The 22,089-nt window shown below is 37.0% G+C and overlaps 1 protein-coding gene across 2 annotated transcripts in view; it reads right to left on the bottom strand.

Annotated features, from left to right (window-relative positions):
• Window positions 1–854: 854 nt before the first annotated feature.
• il1rapl1a (interleukin 1 receptor accessory protein-like 1a) overlaps window positions 855–22,089 on the bottom strand; it is an 80,752-nt gene continuing 59,517 nt past the window's right edge. Inside the window, exons 7-12 of one of the 2 annotated variants that reach the window (XM_042731082.1) lie at window positions 8,685–8,817; window positions 6,936–7,081; window positions 4,433–4,579; window positions 4,075–4,245; window positions 3,398–3,442; window positions 855–3,179 (exon numbers count right to left, since the gene is read on the bottom strand). In XM_042731082.1, the coding sequence (XP_042587016.1) occupies window positions 2,458–3,179; window positions 3,398–3,442; window positions 4,075–4,245; window positions 4,433–4,579; window positions 6,936–7,081; window positions 8,685–8,817 (1,364 nt within the window). In that variant the 3' untranslated portion in view covers window positions 855–2,457. The remainder of the gene's footprint in view (window positions 3,180–3,397; window positions 3,443–4,074; window positions 4,246–4,432; window positions 4,580–6,935; window positions 7,082–8,684; window positions 8,818–22,089) is intronic. The other variant, XM_042731083.1, reaches the window with a different exon arrangement.

Raw genomic sequence — 22,089 nt, 5'->3', positions numbered from 1 at the left:
TTGGCAGTTATTATCATCAAGTTATTGTGATGCCATTTTACTATTTTAAGTATTATTTTTAATTATTTCCATATGTCTATTTATATTCAATAATTACGTAAAGTCTTTTTATGTAAACTATTTATTAATGGTATCTGTCTACATGCTATTTTCAAAGACACATTTCCATTGTACAACAAATCCAAAGGATTATAAAGCATAAAATAGAATCTTTTTAGATGTCACAAAATAAGTCCATACATAAAAAATTGCATATATCATATATTTAAATAGCTCCATTAATTAAACATATGAAATCATATGAATATTACATAAAAATATTTATAACCCATTAAACTATAGTATCCAGTATGTAGCATTCGTTCAAAAGCATAATTGAAATATTCAGTTTTAGCAACTCACCTAGAACCTAAAACTTTGTGTTTGTTTCTCAAATACAGTTAAGTGTCTTCTACAGACAACCCACTGTTAAAGAATTCACATCAGGCCTGACACACACTTTCACACACACTCATGTTGGTATTGGTGGTTTATGGGGATATAGATGTAATGGATTTTATACTGTACAAACTGTATCACCCTACACCAACCCTACACCTAATCCTACCTCTTACAGGAAACTTTGTGCATTTTTAGATTTTCAAAAAAACACCATTCATGTTTTTTAAACCTTTTGAATTTTGGGGACTTAGGCAGTGTCCTCATAAACCACCTTCACATTGTAATACCTCTGTCATACCCATGTCATTATACAAATTTGTGTCCCCATAAACCTCCCAAACCAGTGCACTCCACACACACACACACACACACACACACACACACACGTGCACAAAATTTCACCGACCAGCTTATAGTGGTTTGTGACTTTACTGTACACAGTGAGAAACAATAGAAAAAGAAAAATGATTGTGCCTCTAGAGAGATCACACATCTCTCTGTGATAGCTGTTGTTCATAATACAGTAAATATTCAAATCAGGATACACAACTAGTCTCTATGCATACTCAAGAGGTAAACATTCATACATAATTCTAATTATTTTTATAAACAATTTTTTTTTGCGACTGAATTTTGAAAAAAAAAAAGAACAAAGAAAACTAGGAGAAATGAAATTACAGGAATCGTTTCTGATTTTTTTCTCTTGTTTTATACAGTTAGACCTCTTTTTACTGTCAAACCTCTTGGTTCTGATTCTAGCTTTGTGTTTTTCCCCCTTTAGAGTCAGTACATGCTGCCATAAGCGAAAACCCCTAGATCAGGAAAACCTCTAGACAAGATACAACAAATACATGTTGACTTTGGGCATTTATTAAATCATATGGTATGTTATCAAGCGGAGTTATTTGACACTCTATACTAGAATGCGAGTATACAGGCCTGTGTTCCTCTGTGAAACATGCCAGCATGTATCTGAGTCACACAGCAGCTAGAGGAGAAAAAGACAAGCATGTAACCAGTGTGTTAAGACGTCAGACTGAGAGTTAAACACATTAGAAATGTGAAAGAAGGTGAAAAGGTCTGCCTGTGGATCAAAAGTCCTAGACTACGAACATAAATAAAAATGATTATTGTTTCAGAAGTTAACATAGAACATTTCCTTCTCTCCACAGATGAGAACAACGTAGCAAACTGTATAAAATACCCAAATTCACAAATAAGAGAGTCTCTAGTCCCATTGTCCCATTGACCCTGTGGTATTAGAGAGAATCATCACTCTTCAGATATAAAAATAGATTTCTCATCATTTAAAATCCCCTTAATATTTGAGAAATGGTGCTGTTCCTCTTGTAAAAGAAGACAGACCGCTCTCTGATAACCTCTGTCGACCCCTTTAGGCTTTCATATATTTTGCATATTTTGTAATATATTTCCTTCTTGAAAATTTTGCAATTAAAACCATAAATACATACCTTACATCGGACAACAGAAAGAGGGACGGAACAAAACGAAGTAGCTTCCGAGCAAAAACAACAGTAGTTAAAATCAAATGAGGAATATTTCAGTCCATTTCAAAAGAAAGTAGAAAAAGCAAAAAATCTCAATCAAATGTCCATGTTGTCAAACCTAAAAAAAGAGGAAGAGACAAAACGAAAAGCATCAAGCGTTAACGAGTAAAAATAGATGGCGTGATCAAACCCAACATGGAGACAGGAAGACAGCGGTGCTACAAATATAACGCTAACATCTACACGAGACCCTGTATACCTCCATGTGGTGTGATTTTATATGCTCAGTTCACGCCTACAGATACGGCACTACGATGTCCCTCGTCGCCGGATCAATGCCCAAAAGAAGACGCACATCCTCAGACCCACTTAGCGTGGAAAGAACGATCATTCCACTCACAGGAAGCCACTAACCTCATCACTAACCTCGTCCTGTGCTGTATGCCAGCTTATTTAGTCCCCCGTGTGCCAGGCGCCCCAAAGCATGCGCGTTTCGGATTCTCTGTGTTTACCAGATGACGCTGGAGATGCTTGTCTCTCTGGGCAGCAGCGGGAGCATGGCATTGTTGCCATGGTGCTCGTCCAGGCTGTGCTGGCGCAGGGTCTTGTTGTTGACAGGGCGCTGGCCGTTCAGGAGGGTTAGGGGCAGGTTGCAGTAGGTGTGCTGGGGCGGCAGCGTTCCTCCGGCTGTGAAGGGCAGCTCGTAGTCGTAGCTGCGGTAGTGCGATTGTTTCTGCCGTGCCAGCGAGTGCGAGCGGTACGAGCTCCGCAGGGATGGGCGCAGCTCGGGGTGAGCCGGCGCCAAGGCGGCAGACGTGGCTGTAGCCATGGAGATGGCCGAGACGGTCTGCAGGTCGGCGAAGGGGCCAGGTTCACTGGCATCCAGCGCATGATTGGTGAGGGTTTGCTGGGGGCGGCGGTATGGCATGGTGTAGCGGAGCTGCTTCCAGAAGCGCGAACCGGGCTTGTTGCTCTGTGGGCCGTTCCAGTGCACCACACTCAGGCATTTAATGGATTGTTTTAACTCCTCCACGTCCTGGTAGTTAATGACTCCTCGCAGATCGGCACACTCGATTAAGATCACTTTAATGTCCCCTGAAACCAGAGAGTTGCGCAGACGGGACTCCAGCTCAAATATACTCCACCCGCGACGCAGCACATAGCTCGGGGTCAGCACGATGATCAGGCGTTTACTCATGTCTATGCAGCGGGACACGTCCTCTATGTACGCTACAGGAGATAAACACCACAGACAAAGCAAGAAACTGTAATACCAAAATAACAGGTCGCACGAGGACTGAAAATAATGCACAGCTGAAGACAAACGCACATTTAGGACAGAACAACCACAGTCATTTAATGAAGAACTATCTGAATGCACAATGTATGTGTGTTGTGCGCACCGTACATGTGTGCACGCGTGTTTTTGCATTCAAACAAAGTTGTACCTCTAAGAAGATGACTGTCATCCTGGTAATGTTGACTGCTCATACCTGGACATAAACATTCAGCTTTCAGACACAGCACACATACAGCGCAAAAACACCTGACATACGATGCAAACAAACACACCGTGTCACAAAAACTGGCTCTGATGGCTTGCAATGGAAACAAATGGTACTATTTTTATTGCCCACATTTTGGAATATTAATAATCTTTTAAAACGATTGTTTTGTTCTACAGAAAGTCTCAAGACTAAATTCTTATTTTCTTAACCAAGATATTTTCTAGTCAACATAAGGCTTTCTAGTCATATTAATGCTGATGAGGGAGTTTAATTGCAGATGATTAAATTACTTTGCAGTATTAGAAAGCAAGATAAATCCAGTGCTGCTATCATGTTAATGAGCTAAAAATGTCACACTTCATTATGAATGTTTGAGGTGTTTTATTAGTTTTGTACAATTAGTGTTTTATTGTCAAATCTCTGCACAACTTTCTTTTATGATTGTTGTGGGCTTCTGAATACACTCCAAAAACTTCACAGGAATTCATTTCTCTGACTATTCATGACATTTCTGTGAATGTCATGAGCTAATGGAAATGTTTGAAACATTTAAGACAACATTTACGAACACACTTACAAAGACATACATTCACACAAAACACACATTCGGCACGTACTGCTGGTAGGAATGAGATCTCGGTCAGGGATGAAGAGTTTGTATCCGTAATGTTTCTCCAGGACATCAGGGAGAATCTCCAGAGCAAAGCGCTCTTCTTCCTGTAATTCCTGACCCCACTGATCCAGCTCAACCTTACTGTAGGACAGGTACGCATCATACTCTTTATTTTCTGAGGGGAAAAGAAAGAAATGTTTAACGATATATTTTAGAAATATAACAATACTTCTGATGTAGAGAAAAAAAGAGTTGTAACTCTAATAATTCCATATAATGTAGAAATTAGAATCAAATAAATTTGTAATTGCTGCAGTGTCGTGCTCATTAGTTCCTGTAGGGGGAGTGTGTGTGGCGTTTACCTCCGTCTGTATCCTCCCCACCAAAGTGATGCCTGTAGCAGAGCAGCAGCTCGATCCTGTAGCACTTATACACAGACAATAACAAAGCCAACAGAAGAAGAATCGCACCCAGTCCACCAGCCAACTCCACGGTGTACATCAGCTCCACTGAGAGAGACAAAATAGAAAGAGAAAGAACATATTACAAATACAATACTCCTGGAATAACATAGCATAGCATACATTTGTAACGTTACTACATTTGTGAGAGAAGAATCCTATGCAGCATTGCGAATGACAATCAAATTAAACACGAAAGAGAAATAAAACATTTTATACTATATAAAACAATATATTTTACATTTATTGCTAAATATGCATATTACCTGAATATTATCTTTGACTCTTTGTTATTTACAGTGGGAGCTCTTTTTGCTAGTCGAGAATCTCTTTCTCTTCTGAATCATGGGTAATGTTTTTTTTTTTTTTTTTTTTTTTTTTTTTTTTGTTTTTTTACCAGGAATTACACTGTTTAACATGATTATTTAAAAAATAAGTTAAATTACACTATGAATCAACAACCCTGAAGCTCACAGCAGGTTTGTCTTTAGGGTTTATAAGTTATTATTCAAAATCAATTCCCTCTTGGAGGAAACAAATAGGATTTTAACTTCCAGCACCCGACAGTTGCATTCTATTACAGAAACATTCTAAGCCTTGAATACTATTTCATTAGTTTGTAACCATGGTGATTTTAGTTGGAAGACTGAATTCTTGTCAGATTTTAATTTGTGACTCGAGAAATTTTCGCTACATGGTCACTGATCTCTATCATAGGATGTTAGGTGTGCTGGCATCTAGCTAAACTGGCAAGACTTCCTTTGTCAGTTAGCTTCACCAGCAAATCTACCAGCCAGATCAGCACCAAACCAGCCTGGACCAGCATGGAAATTCATGCTGCGCTAAGGACATACACAAGGGGTGAGAAATGCAAAATGACTTCAGAATGATTAAGCGCTAATGATGTTCATATTGTTCAAAGCTTCTCTGCGCTACAGCTAATGGAGGAAAACACGCAAGATACACTCCGATGCTTCAGAGAAGCTGAAAGATTGTGAAAGCATGTGTGTTTGTGAGCTCAGCAATGAGCGGAAGGAGGGGGGGTGCATATGAGAGATTTGGTTTGTGTGTGTGTTTGTGAGTATGTGGCTTTGAGATTATCTGTAGAAATATGTGTGCATGGCTGAGACGAGTTGAAAGAGAGAGAGTGTGTTTATTTATCTGTGTGTGTGTGAGGACAGTTGAATGAGTTTTGAGTTGGGTTGAGAGGGAGAGAATGTGTCTGAACTGCTGAAGCCGTCTCCTCCTCTGAACTGCCATTAAAAAAGAAGATAGGATGCCTTCAAAGCAGCTCTCTCTAAAAGAGAGTGAATTTTAGATGGTGATGCATTTCCCGAAAGGAAAGAAAGAAAGAGACAGAGAAGAGGAGGGAGACACAGGAACATGCTGTGCTGTTTATGTAAAGAAACCCCACAGCACATTAAAGGGATAGTTTACTCAAAAAATGAAAATCCTGTCATCATTTACTCACCCTCATGTTGTTCCAAACCTCTATGACTTTCTTTTTTTGGGACAAAAAAGGAGTGGCTTTGAATAATGTCCGAGCTGCTTTTTTCATACAGCAAAAGTATACAGTAGGTGACTAGGGGCTGTCAAAATATTAAGCATCATAAAAGATTTTTAACATTGATAATAATTCTGAAGACTTCTGAAGGATCATGTGACACTGAAGACTGGATTAATGGCTGCTGAACATTCAGCTTTGTCAGGAATAAATGGCATTTTAAAATATATTTAAATAGAAAACAGTTATTTCAGATCGTAATAATATTTCACAATATTACAGTATTTTTAATCAAATAAATGCCTTGCTAAGCATAAAGTACTTTCAAAAACAGTTAAAAACTGTACTGACCACAAACTTTTGAGCAGGGTAATGTATATTGGAAAAAAGACTGTCAGCGAGTGACTTATATTGCCATCTGTTCATCATATAAAGACACTGTATGTATTGTAAATTTCTATTATATGAACTCATCCCCGGGTGCTGCAGCATAAATGGCTGCCCACTGCTCCGGGTGTGTGTTCACCGTGTGTGTGTGTTCACTGCTGTGTGTGTGCACTTTGGATGGGTTAAATTCAGAGCACGAATTCTGAGTATGGGTCACCATACTTGGCTGTATGTCACTTTTTAAATTTTTTTTATTGCACTTTCATTTATTTAATTTTTTATGGTGATTTTTTGATTTGACAGCAAATGATCACCGTCTGTGTTTTCACTGTCTAAAAAAAGAACAGCCTTAAAATTCTTCAAAACATCTTGTTTTTTCATAAAAGAAAGTCATACAAACAAACAAATGACAGATTTTTCTTTTTTTTTTTGTGTGAACTGTTCCTTAAAATGAGAAGCAGCTGGTATGACTCAGTCGGTTGAGTTTATGTGTGTTATGGCTGAATGTATTACCTCGTTTCCCAATCTGTACATTGGCTTGTCTTCTACCGTTGCCGTTTTCCGCATAACAGGAATAATTACCCAGATCTACCTCCTCCAGTGAATCTATGGTGAGAGTAATGGACACTTCCTGTTCACCCAGGTGTTCTCTGACCGTCCTGGGGGAGAGGATAAAAAAACAATGAGTCATTGTTCACCAAAGGCTGTGGAATAAAAGTTTTTTAATTAGCCTCTTTTGATAGAGGATTTGGGGGATAAATTTTAGACTGAGCAGCTTGTAGAGATTAGAAATTTTGGGAGGAAGGGTTTCGGGTTTGGTCGGCGTTCAACAAATGGGGCTTTCATTTAATTATAACAACACATTTTCACTCTCTTGTTTGTCCTGGCCGAATCATTTGAAACTGAAATTTCATTTAAAAGATGCTGACATTGCTGCTCCTTAATTGCATGTAAATGCAAATGCATTCGGCGCATGGTGTGAGATACATTTCGCTGTGTTATTAGGATGTATTCAGCGCTTGCTCAGATCCAGCTCTCTTTCAGACAGGGAATTAATAATAGTGTGTCATCACAGCGACCACCCCTGCTAGATATAAATAGGCTCATGTACAAGCTTGTGATATCAGTAATTGAAAATGTACTGTCGACATCTCAGTGAACATTTAAAATGTGCTTTACCGTGCACTATCTATCATATTGAATAAGCGATTTCACAGTGGAAGCTAGTTTTAAAAGCAACTGTTTCTTGTATACCATTACAACAACACTATGGTGGTACAGTGATAGTAATACTATCGAACTTTGATATATGATCATGGTACTGAAAGATAACCTTACAGTTATTCATTTACTAAGGTATTTACACTCAACTCCAAAGTATGGCCAAAATGCTATTTGCCATGGTACAGGAAGACTGTATTGAAGGAAAACTATTTGCCTGTAAACAGGGCCGTAGCTGGGATTTGCAGGGCCCCAGTGCAGGTTGTACCAGTGGGCCCTGTTTGAAATTGTTTATTTTGTATCTTTGTTCCATTTATTTTTGCTATTTACACAGTTTATTTTTTTCAAGTTTGTAGGTGTCCAGATACAGAAACTGAATTAGCCATTGGAACGAATCGACTCAAAGACATTTACCGTCACCTGCTGGTAATTTTAGTTTCTTTTTTAGAGTATCATTTCATTTATTAAAAAAAAAAAAAAAAAAAAAAAATACATTAAAGAGATAGTTCACAAAAATAAATAAATAAATAAATTCGGTCATCATTTACTCACCATGTTGTCTCAAACCTGAATGACTTACTTTCTTTTGCACAACATAAAAGAAGGTATTTTGCTTTCATTGCATGAACAAAAAATACTGAGATGTTTCTCAAATTATCTTCTTTTATGTTCCATACTTTATTAGGCCGTTGTAACCTAAACATTTAACACAATAATAGCTTTAAATGCTCTTTTGGGGGTATTTTCACAGCCAAATTTAGTTTGCGATTAATTAGATGATTTAATCTTAGCACCCTGTAATTAACTGGATTAACATTTTTAATCGACTGGCAGCCCTAATATATATATATATAAATATGTAAATAAAAAAGAAAATAAATCCATCTGTCCATCCATCCATTCATGATGGTCTTAACTGTTATTATACATCTGCTGTGTAATTTGCATGCGATTCTTTTTTTAAAGATGGTTTGAGGAGGGGGTTGTTTTGAGCTTGTGTCACAAAATGTTTACTCTCGCCTCCACTGTGTTCCTTCTTACTTGATTTCACTCTCTCGAATGCGACTCTGGTCCATGTCCTCAATGAACTTCTCTCCTTTCATCCAGTAAACAAGTGGACTGATGTCCCCACTGTACCCAAAGAAGGCTCGGCATGTCAGGTTCAGCATGATTCCTGCAGGGTTAAAGGAGGTTTGTGATTACACATTGATACCAAACGTCCTTCTGTTTTGATCCAATAGATCCTCTGCCCAGGGCTTGTTGCCCTCTGTAAGAATAAGTTGAGCCCATACTGTGTATGTGAAGCCAGAGATACTTTCCTTGCACTGGCTACTAGGGGGTCTCACTGTAATCAATGGCAGCTGACAAGCTCACAATAGTGTTTTGTAGGTTAATGAGACTCACCAGTGTGCTCGAAAATCACAGTCACATTCAGGGAGCTATTTCTTGACAATGCAATAATGTGTAAAATGCAATTTGTTCTCAGTTCTTTGAATTGTATTTCTTTAAGATTTATTTCGAACACCCTTAATAAAGCATTAAAATCAGTTAGATCTATTCTTCTAAAAGCAAGGGTCTTCATCAGGGGGTCTGTGGGCCCTCGGAGCATGCCAATTATTGTTTGACTGCACACAGATTTTTGTGAAAGATTGGGGAAAAAATGCATTAAAATATATTATTATGAGCCAGTATTAAAATGTGACACTCACTTAAATACAATATATAACAGTAGGTTCCTGCTCTCTCTATCTATACACTAAATATGGAAGCCTGTTCTCGCCTTGGAATAAAAAGTAAAAAAGGTAATTACAGTTCTGAGAAAAAAGTCAGAATTGCAAGCAAACTTGGAAAGAGAAAAAAAGTCAGAACTGATATATACAGGTGCTGGTCATATAATTAGAATATCATCAAAAAGTTGATTTATTTCATTAATTCCATTCAAAAAGTGAAACTTGTATATTATATTCATTCATTACACACAGACTGATATATTTCAAATGTTTATTTCTTTTAATTTTGATGATTATAACTGACAACTATGGAAAATCCCAAATTCAGTATCTCAGAAAATTAGAATATAACTTAAGACCAAAACAAAGAAGGGATTTTTAGAAATCTTGGCCAACTAAAAAGTATGAACATGAAAAGTATGAGCATGTACAGCACTCAATACTTAGTTGGGGCTCCTTTTGCCTGAATTACTGCAGCAATGCGGCGTGGCATGGAGTCGATCAGTCTGTGGCACTGCTCAGGTGTTATGAGAGCCCAGGTTGCTCTGATAGGGGCCTTCAGCTCTTCTGCTTTATTGGGTCTGGTATATCGCATCTTCCTCTTCCCAATACCCCATAGATTTTCTATGGGGTTAAGGTCAGGCGAGTTTGCTGGCCAATTAAGAACATGGATACCATGGTCCTTAAACCAGGTACTGGAAGCTTTGGCACTGTGTGCAGGTGCCAATCCTGTTGGAAAATGAAATCTGCATCTCCATAAAGTTGGTCAGCAGCAGGAAGCATGAAGTGCTCTAAAACTTCCTGGTATACGGCTGTGTTGACCTTGGACCTCAGAAAACACAGTGGACCAACACCAGCAGATGACATGGCACCGCAAATCATCACTGACTGTGGAAACTTTACACTGGACCTCAAGAAATGTGGATTGTGTGCCTCTCCTCTCTTCCACCAGACTCTGGGACCCTGACATCCAAAGGAAATGCAAAATTTACTTTCATCAGAGCACATAACTTTGGACTACTCAGCAGCAGTCCAGTCCTTTTTGAAGCGAGACGCTTCTGACACTGTCTGTTGTTCAAGAGTGGCTTGATACAAGGAATGTGACAGCTGAAACCCATGTCTTGCATACATCTTTGTGTAGTAGTTCTTGAAGCACTGACTCCAGCTGCAGTCCACTCTTTGTGAATCTCCCCCACATTTTAGAATGGGTTTTGTTTCACAATCCTCTCCAGGGTGAGGTTATCCCTATTGCTTGTACACTTTTTTTCTATCACATCTTTTCCTTCCCTTCGCCTCTCTATTAATGTGCTTGGACACAGAGCTCTGTGAACAGCCAGCCTCTTTTGCAATGACCTTTTGTGTCTTGACCTCCTTGTGCAAGGTGTCAATGGTCTTCTTTTGGACAACTGTCAATTCAGCAGTCTTCCCCATGATTGTGTAGCCTACAGAACTAGACTGAGAGACTATTTAAAGGCTTTGGAGGTGTTTTGATTTAATTAACTGATTAGAGTGTGGCACCAGGTGTCTTCAATATTGAACCTTTTCACAGTATTCTAATTTTCTGAGATACTGAATTTGGGATTTTCCTTAGTTGTCAGTTATAAACATCAAAATTAAAAGAAATAAACATTTGAAATGTATCAGTCTGTGTGTAATGAATAAATATAATATACAAGTTTCACTTTTTGAATGGAATTAGTGAAATAAATAAACATTTTGATGATATTCTAATTATATGACCAGCACCTGTAAACTTAATTTTATGAGTCAGACAAAAAAAAAAAAAAAAAAAAAACATTCTGAGAATCTTGTGTTTCTTAATCTGAGGTCCTCAGTCTGAAAAAAGTTGAAGTGCCCTGTTTTAAAGTATTTATATGGTGTACAAATGATTGATATACACCATTTCATCTATATAGCACATAAAAATGGTTATTCCCCTTTACTCTGAATTGAATTTCTTAAATATTACTTTTAATCACTCTCAAAGCATCAAGATCAGTGAGATCTATACTTCTAAAGCAAGGGTCTTCAGCGGGGGGTCTGCAGACCCTAAGGGATCGGGCAATTATTGTTTGATCTCAACCCATTTTCTGTGCAAAAAAAAAAAAAAAAATCAATAGTCAATAAAAATTGCATTAAAAATACAAATGCAAAACTGAGAACTACAATCCCTAACAACAATGTGTTTATTTCAGTGTATGAACATGTTTATCCTTAGTGGTTTGAAGTGCTGTGTCTTTTCTTTCTTTAGTTGCGGTTGAGGTGGTATTTCTGCCTTAATGTTGTGATGTTTGTCGGTTGTTTGACGTTAATTAGGCATGTCTTTAGACTAGCAACGAATAAGGCCCAGTACCAGGGAAGATCTTGCTCCGGGCCCCCAAACAAACCAGAAATAGCGTCTGTCTCTCACCAGGATATGAAGTACATGTGGAGCATTTGATCAAAGAGATACTGAGACCACGAGTCTGTAAAACAGCACCATATACACATACTGTAAATGACATCAAGTCACAGAAATTTAACTGATACTGGGTTTGATGTATTGTTGACATAATAATAAACACAAATTACATTTATGGAATGTTAATGTTCAGACATTCACAGTTTGAGACCTTTAAACCAATTACATTCACATTTAATCATTTAGCAGACGCTTTTATCCAAAGCGACTTTCAAATATGGCAAAACACAAGCTATTTATCATACAGGAGCCAGCGACATTAGCAGCGCTGCAATACTGAATTTCAAGAGTAAACAAAAGCTAGGGCAGAAGTGCGACTGCAGAAGTAGAAAAAAGAGATTTGAATTTGAATTTGATTAGGATGTCAGTGGAGCAAGACTGAGAGGGGTGAAACGTGGGCCATCACCGGTCGTTTAGAGACCAAATACACTGGCATTCTTGTGCCAGGTTTAATTGAGCTAGTTTGAAGGCTGGCCAATACAGCACTGCAGTAGTCCAGTCTTGAGATGACAAGATCTGGAGCAGATCTGTATGTACACATTAGAACTCCCTAGCAACCACTTACAACAAGCTAACAAACACATAGAAACAAACTAACAACCATTCAGAACATTTTATCAACTGCACAGCCTAGAGGAACCAACATACTGTTATTCTGCTTCTATCAGTCTAATTAGTATCTGTCTGATCTGTTCTAACTGATCAGAGTTATGTTTTTTATTTTATTTTATAGAAGACACTGAAAAATGGGCTAGACTTCCATTGGAACTTTCTGAATCCCAAATTCTTAATGCAGTATAAATGCTTAACGTTGTATAAGCTTCAAATTTCAAGACTTTTAAAAGCTTTTTTTTTTTTACTTTCAGGCAAAGCTTTGTGAAGCCTTCTTTCAATGTTTGTATTGTCAAACTTTCCTTTTCTAGATATCAAAGTGCTTGCAAAACAGTATATGTGACCCTGGACCACAAAACCAGTAATAAGGGTAAATTTTTTCGAAATCTACATACAAATAAGCTTTCCATTGATGTATGGTTTGTTAGGATAGGACAATATTCGGCTGAGATACAACTATTTGAAAATCTGGAATCTGAGGGTGCAAAAATCTAAATATTGAGAAAATTACCTTTAAAGTTGTCCAAATGAAATTCTTAGCAATGGATATTACTAAACATAAATTAAGTTTTGATATATTTACAGTAAAAAATGTACAAAATATCTTCATGGAACATGATCTTTACTTAATGTCCTAATGATCTTTGGCACAAAAAAAAAATATATAATTTTGACCCATACAATGTATTTTTGGCTATTGCTACAAATATACCCTAGCAATGTAAGACTGCTTTTGTGGTCAAGGGTCACATATTCCTTTGAAATTCCTCAAATGTCCTCCTTTTGTTGTTATTATTTCTTCTTTTTTGTTCATAAAATCTTGCAATCATTTCAGCCCAAACTGTTATGTTCACAATGCTCAAGAAAGCATTTATTTGATCAAAAATACAGTAAAAACATTATTATTAAACATTACTGTTTCAATTTTAATATATACTAAAATGTATTCCTGTGGTGATAAAGTTGTTTTTAGCAGCCATTACTCCAGCCTTCAGTATCACATGATCTTTCATAAATCATTCTAATATGCTGATGTGGTGCTTAAGAAATATATATTTTTTTTATTATCATCATTTGCGCTGCCTAATATTTTTGTGGAAACTGTGATAAACTTTTTTTCAGGATTCATTGCTGAATATAAGGTTAAAAATTCAACATTTATTTGAAATACTGTTTATTTTTGTGTATATGATTTCAGCCTTAGGTCTGCTGTCTACGTTTTAAGAACTCTAAGAATTTAAAATGTAACTGTGACATTGACAACATTCTGAAGATTTTTCTCTCTAACATTTATTTGCATACGGAATTCAGATTAGTCTTTCCTGTCATGCCTATAAAATCACAACAGTGTTGCATTGCTTGTTTATTTTTATGCATAGCTGGCAGAAAATCAGATGTGTGCTGATTGCCATGATGACATCAAACGGCTCTGATGCAGTATTTCTTAACACATATCCAAGCTTAAAACTCCAACACTATTCGTTTGCTGCCTTGAAAGCACTGACATTTCCTTTAGAAAATGCAAATCTAGTTGTTGTCGTCTCTGTTATGATCACAATCTCGTCTGCCTCCTAATCAGAGGATAATGCACTACAGATATGGAATAATTTAGCAATTTCAATACATCATTTAGGAAGCAACTAGAAAAAAAAACAAAAAAAAAACAGATGTTTAAATAGGTCTGCCACCAGAGAGAGCTCTAAGCTCTATCCAGGGCCATTTTTCTGTTTGGAGTGTGTTTTTCAATGCGTTTGAATGAAAGGCAAGTGTACTGAGCTGTTTGCTTGCGGTGTTTCGCTCCATTTACCAGCAGAGTCGAAACACTGACCAAGCATTCCTGTAAAAACATACAGGTCTGAAGACAACACACAGCCATGAATAAATGAATGAATAGAGAACTATGTTAACATTTTGACCTTCACTCAGAATTCACTTCACTTAAAGAAAGAATCTCCCAGTGCCGCTGCTTTAGCAGACTGAATGCAAACATTTCTTTGTTTCCATCTTTTTTCTCCCCTCCTCCAATTCTTCACCTGATTTGTTCCTCAGCAGTGCAACCCAACGGGGACGTGTAAGACTTTAATTATCTAGAATAGGGCTTTGTGAACAGGTACTCCTCCGCAGATCCTTTCATACACCCTGTCCTCCCCTCATCCTTTCTTTCCGATGTCATAATAGAGACCCTGCCTCAGCACCTCTCTCACTGATGTTACAGCGTGTGTGTCTGACAATGAAAGAGTGTGCAAATGAGAGAGAAAAGACAATTAGTACAGTTTAATCTATTTTTTAGAGCTCTGAGCACATTTGAATTGTACAGGGAGATTCGTGAACAAAGAGAAAGTTTTCTATTGTAAAACACAGACTCAAACACACACACATTCGATTTCAGAGGGAACTATTCTAGAGGTATTAAAACGTTCTCTCAATTACAAAAGCACACACATACACATACTGACACATATGTGTCCCCTCCCCCTCACACGGGTGGCATTTCTCCAGAGGATCTGTTTCAATCTCCAAAATAAATCCAAATCCAGATACATCAGTGCGTCAGCAGGCCCTTACGTATTCAACCCACTGCTTCTATTCTTCTCTCTCAGCATTCTCTCTCTCTCAGTAAAGCTTTCTTCCGCTGACAGCGGGATCAAACTCCGTCAGACCCCTGGGAGATCATGTGTGGAAATCGCACGCATCACATGACTTCCTGTTGGTGTGTGACTATAGTACAAGGCTGATTAACTGCGATGGGCAGTTTTGGAGATTACATTACATTAGAATGGACCTAGGAGTCAATAGAATAGTCAATTCAGTTCATTCAAATGTGAGAAGCAATGCAGTTTTCCTGGTATGGCTCATTAGCAAACATAACTGTGTATTCTGACAGAAATATTGTGAGCAACATATACAATTCATATATTTATACACATACATGGTTCAGAAGTGTAGGTTTGGTAATATTTTTAATGTTTTAGAAATAAGTGTCTTACGCTCATTCATTTAGTTGATCAAAAATACAGTAAAACAGAAATATAGTGAAATATTATTACAATTAAAAATAACTGTTTTCTATTTTAATATATATTTTAGAATGTAATTTATTTCTATAATGACAAAGCTGAATTTTTAGCAGTCATTACTCTAGGCTTCAGTGTCACATAGAAACACAAAAAACAATTAAAATCAAAATTATTACTAAAAAAACATCTTCATCATCATCAACGTTGAAACATTATTATTATTATCACCATTGTAAATACAGCTGTGTTGATAAAAATGTAATACATTTTTGACATTTCAGGATTCTTTGATGGAATAATAAAAAAAATCACAGAATTTTAAACAGAATTTTTTATCTTTTGTAACATTATAAATGTCTTTACTGTCACTTTTGTTCAATTTGATACATACTTGCTGAATAATAGAAGTATTTTATTTATAAAAAAACACATTTTTTGATTGGAAGTGTATATATGTATTACCATGTACTAAAAAGATGCAGGGTTTGGAAGGACATGAGGGTGAGGGTGAATAGTTTACTATTCCTTTAAAGATCCTTTTTATATTTCAATTTAATAGGAATCAGTCACACTTTCTTTAGTTTCCTTCAGCTTCTAAGAGCCAGCAATAAGGGCTGCACGTTCATATCCCCAAAGGAAAGATAATAAACTCTGGATTTCTGACAAATGGCCAGGATGGACACAAATGAGGTGTTTTTGGACTGCAAATCTGAGTTTGATCTGATTATTCTTGAAGCTCAGGCTAAGAAATAAAAATGGCAGTATAACTCGTGGACACCTGAAAACCACACCTCTATGATTTTGAGGAACCAGTATGTCTGTACTTGATTTGTCAAAGTCACTTAAATTAAAATTAGTGGTATATTTATCATTTTAATGATTTGTTCATTTAATTTATTTGCTTAATTTGATTACACATTTGGTCAAATTTATTGATACACTTCATTTACTATGAATTTATTTATTTTTTATATTTAATAATATTAATATCTCAACATGCTGCAAATGAAAAAGATAAAAAAAATCATAAAGAAAACCTCCATCAATTTGACAACATGCACGGTGCAAATGCTCACAACACAAACAAATAAATAAATGTGCTGCAAAACAGAAATGTGCTGCAAATAGTCAGAGACCACCTCGAAATCTTTAAGGGAACCACAAAGTGACAAACATGGCTGGGACATAGTTATCAATGTTTGTTCTGAAAGGTCTTTATTTTAACATCCTAATATACAATTCCTTAGCTTTTTTTTTTTTTTTTTTGATATTATTAGCTCCCAACAGTTTGTAGATGATTGACTGTGAAATGCTCTGCGTTTGACATGAGTGTGTGTGTGTCTGTGTGTGTGTTTTATACTCCTCTTTTCTGAATGCAGGTGAGTGAGTCTTTTAACAAACTGACAGGTGGTTTATGTATATGGTTTAAGCCATGCCTGAAACTAAACCTCAGCAGAAGGAAGGAAGGGTGTTGTGGAACGTCAGATGAAAGGATTTCTTCTTATTAAAGTGAAGGACAGAAAGGACAGAGATCAAACAATTTAGAGAGATGCAGGGGATTGAGAGTCAAGGGTTAAGCATCAAAGAGTGGTACAAAGACAGATTCAAGTAGAGAGTGAAATGACACATTATTTGTTGTGTCTCTATGCAAGAACAGGTAATTGGTTACATATGCCTCCACATACAGTATGTATATCTCCACATCTACATGAAAGACTTTTGACTATGCATAAAATCTGTCCCCGTTCTTCTGTTATTCTGGCAGTCCACTTTGACAGAAATATATTGTCTGGATGACATATGCGACAAACCAGCATTTATTTTGTTTTTCTGAATAAATCTGGATATTTTATTTAAAAAGTGAAATATACAGGATCCAATGCTTTGAGCCTTAGAGACTTTGGCAATAAACTTTAATTGTATGGAAAAATGCTGCTCAGACATTCTGCTAAATCTCTCTGAATCAAAGTCAAACGGGTCTGGAATGGCATGAGGGTGAGCAAATGATCACAGAATTTAGGGTGAACTTTCCTTTTAAAGGGCATGCCAAAAAGTGCCAGCACATGAAAGGTCGTGGCAGCTCTAACAGGGTCATATGCATGATTAGAAACCATGGCCTTGTGGACCCAAAATGTGGGACAAAGGACTCTGGATTGGAGTGAACACTTCAGAACAGAGATAAAGTAACCTCTCTGTCTAGTTGTTCCTCTCTCTTTCTCAAATTAAGCTGAAAATGTATGTGCTCAAAAATGTGAAGCGGATAGCTAAGTTGCTGCTTATCGGCTGTTACGATCCCTCATTTGCCTACTGCGCATTACATACATGTGTTTATTAAACAAAGATTAGATTTGAATTAACAAGAAATGGCATAAAAAATAATCATTTAATTCATCATATAATCCACAGCTGTGGCCAGATAGCTGAAAATGGGCTGGGAAACCCCAAATATCTGGTTTCAGGCTATTTAGCTCAGTATCCTAAGAGCAAAAACACAGCTTTTGCACATATCCACTGCTTTTGTACTGTTCCTTTAAGGATATCAGTGTCCAATCTTACCCAATAATAAATTGAGATGTTTATTTAGAGAAATGCCCTCATCTCCCGATGGTTGCTTAGCAACAACTGTATTATTTTGGGCAAGGGTGATTAATATTAAGAAGTGTTCTCTGAATACCTCTGCACAAATCCTCGCCACTTCTGCGTTAACGTACATGTGTGTTTCTGCGTGTGCGTTTTGTGCCATCTGTGAGGAGGCAAAGCAAAGACACACAGTGAATACATTTCAATTAAGATAGATTATGTTTAGTTAACCCTCATGTTCACTTGAGATTGATTTGACTTTTTTGTTGTTTTTATGACTCAGAAGCCCCAGTGACTCACATAAATTACAAATAATAATAGCACTTATAAAAATAACAATTTAATAAGTTCATCTGAGCCAATCAAAAATCCAGAGGGTAGGTACACTGAAGCTTTTTCCCTCTCTTTTGCCAGACTTTTCAGAGATCTAACTAGCATCCATTTCAGTAACTTCGCTTCTCTTCTGTGTCGACTGGACCCCTCCAATTTTTTTTTTTTTAAAAATACAATAAAAGAAATTAAAATAAACAACTGACAGGGGTATACAAATAAAAAAAAGTTAGCATGTGAAAATTCATTGGATTTATTAATGCTCTGTATCCGAGTTCTCCGAGACTCCAAACAAAAGTAATGAAGCAATTTTTCATAAAGGACGGCTGATGCATGTTATCAAGCTGAAATTTTGTTTATAATCATATCTCATAAGATTAGAACAAGCAATGGAGTTTCAACCAGATATTTCAATGTTTACTGGTATATTTTCGAGCCCTTGAGGGCTCTGAGAGCCCATACAGAACATGAAGGTTAAGATGAACTCTCATCAGTCCAATTCAATCTATATAATACAGATAGATAGTCAAGTCTTCCCTGCATTGTTCCTTTCTGTACATCTTGGCTGGCGACTGCATAGAGACACAGGAAAAAAGGACACCTTTTTTTTCACTTTTTCCATGTTGAATGTGAGTCAGCCCAGTTTCTTTCAGTCTCGTTGTTTTCCTTTTCTTTGTTTGTCTGGGATATTTAAGTTGTGCTTGTGTGTGTGTGAGTGCCCCCGTTGTCATTAATAATGTTTGGATGTGATGGGTTCACACACAGCAAACTCTATCCGTCTCTCCCTATCCTTCACCCATCATCCCATCATCCCATCCTCTCACATCATCATCTGTTCCGCGTCTATGGCAGCGAGCATGAAAAATGATTTCGATAGCTCATCTCTCATAATAAGCATGTTTATAGCAAAGTAATGGCCATATACATCATATATATCACATAGTATTAAACAGTAGCATCAACAAATGCTGGAAATAACTAGTATTAGTCCGGCAATATCCTCTTACCTGCTATATACTTATAAAACTGTATGTGTTTAAGTTTGTGTGTGTGTGTGTGTGTGTGTGTGTGTGTGTGTGTGTGTGTGTGTGTGTGTGTGTGTATGTGTGTCTGTATCTGTGCGTGTCCAATAAGATTTCTGCAGGAAGTGCTCAGCGAGGAGCGATTCCCTCCTGAAACATTCTAAAAGCATTAAATATTCTTCCACCAGCTCAGAATTCTGTCTTCATCTCTCAGAACCTCCTTGCATGTTCCTTAATGCTCATCTTTCCTTCAAAATTGCTTTCTCATTTCCACTGAAGCTCTTTCATTTGATGTCACCTGAAAACCACACCTGTATGCCACAAATTTGAGATTTCGAGAAACCAGTATGTCTGTACTTGATTTGTAGAGTCACTCAAATTAAAATTAGTTGTGTATTTATAATTTTAATGATTTGTTCTAATATGCTAGCTTAATCTGATGACATTTTTGGTCAAATTTATTGATACACTTCATTTACCATGTATTTATGTATTTTTTCATATTTAATAAAAAATTTTTTTTTCATATTTTATTCATTTTGGAAAAGGTGAAATAATTTTTCCCTAGAAAATTAGTAGTTTCATAAATAAATAACTAAAACTTAGCCATTTAAATTCATTAAACACATTTGAGAGTCGTGACCAGTCGAGAACAGATCATTTAAAAACACAATAACAACAAAAAAACTCTTTTTAGCTCAGTTATACACAGTCCCAGAGAGATCAAAACGCTCCAAAAAAAAAAAAACCACCAAAAAAATAAAAAAAAAGCATCATCAATTTGACAACACGCGCTCTGCAAATGCTCACAACAAAAACAAATAAATAAATGCGCTGCAAAACAGAAATGTGCTGCAAATAGTCAGAGACCACCTCGAAATGTTTAAGGGAACCATAAAGTGACGAACATGTGTAACCCCTCTATCCCGGGTCCTCACCGCCACACCTCGTGCTTGCTCGGAGTGGGCCTCGAACCCGGGTCTCCGTCATGGGAGGCGGACGCACTAACAAGGAGGCTAAATGACTGCAGCCACTAGCATCAGTCGCTAGTGCGTCTCTTGAGATCAGGGGAGTAAGGTTTACCTGCACAGCACCTACTTGCTGGCCTCCGTTACACATGGCTGGGACATAGTTATCAATGTTTGCTCTGAAAAGTAAGATTTTTCTTTATTTTTACATCCTAAAAAATGATTCCTTAGCTTTTTTTATATATATATATTATTAGCCTTACTAAGCTGTGAATGTAAGCTGGCTAATTTATTTTTTACAACTTTCCTTACAAAACATAACTATAGCCTATGGTTTTACTATTAAAAATAAATAACTAAAACATTATATAAAAAAATAAATAAAAACATAAAATGGTTACTATAATTAAACCATGGTAACCATGCACAAATGAACCATGGATTTACTACACTGACCATGGTATTTGTACAACTGTGGTTTTAAAAATGTAATCAATAAAAAACATGGTTAATTTTCATTTTGCTGGGGTAATTTTAATGTGGTCTGTGCTACTTGCGCGTTTCTTTGTTTGTTTGTTTTTGTTGTGAGCATTTGCAGCACATGTGCTGTCAAACTGATGAAGATGTTTTCTTAATTTGCTAGTGCTTTTTCTATTTGCATATGTTTTCTGAAGTTGCAGCACGTTGAGCTCTCTTGGCCACTGTGCAATTATCATATACTTGTACTCACAGAATAAGTCAAATAAGAACAACTGACTGAAAATCTTTAAATGATGCTACATCTGTGCAAAAGGCGATAGAGAGAGTGTCAGAGCGCTGTTGCGCTAGCAAGAATGGGGACTTTTATTATAAAATGCACGTATCGCCGGTAGCCGGAAGAGACACTATTCATTACTCGGAGACCGGCAGAACGTCTCCACCGCTGCTAGTGATCGGATTTTCAGCATAAACAAGTGCTGGAGACATGCATCTTAGTTCATATCAGCCTCAGTTTGAATGTATCTTGTGTTGTGTGCATCCTATACGGGTGAGTACAAATAATTGTTAACTGATTGATGCTTGCTTATCAATGATGACGCAGTTATTGGCTGTCTGATGTTGCATGATAATGCTATTATCTACATGCTATTCTTGTAACATATCTGTTTATTTACCATGTTCGGAGTTATAATGTTTATAATACTATAAGTCATGTGGATAAATAATGATCATGGATGCTCTGTTATACAAAGTGTTTATACATCATTATGTTACTGTAAGAGGGGAGCAGCCTATAGTTGTATATGAATAATAATACTTGTAATGGTGGTTTCATTATACATATTGCTTTATTCCTTTCAGAGAAACCATACCCTCCACCACAATCATACATTTCATGCTTCATCTGATAAGCACCCAACCCTCTCATGGAGACAAGATTCTTTAAAGACTGTGCTTAAGTTTCGCCTCTAACTGGCTCATGCCTCCGGTTATTCTCGGCAACCTGTGTATGCTCATTTGCAGTGGTCCCACAGTCCATCCCTGTCTCTATCACCTAAACTACTTTGTATCCACTGCACTCCTCAAGCTTCTTGGTCCACATCTTGTTAGTAGACACTGACTGATGTGCATGTAAAAGCGGACTCCCCCTCTGAGTTGATCATAACACATCTGTGAAAATAAACCTGTTCAAATTGATACTTCCCTCTGTGGTATTTTGACCGACACACCTGGTTCACTGAAATTC

This window comes from Cyprinus carpio, chromosome B9 (genome assembly GCF_018340385.1).
Source record: "Cyprinus carpio isolate SPL01 chromosome B9, ASM1834038v1, whole genome shotgun sequence".
Taxonomy (NCBI): Eukaryota; Metazoa; Chordata; class Actinopteri; order Cypriniformes; family Cyprinidae; genus Cyprinus; species Cyprinus carpio.
Note: the sequence above shows the minus strand (reverse complement) of the source record. Positions and strands in the feature narration are given on the sequence as shown.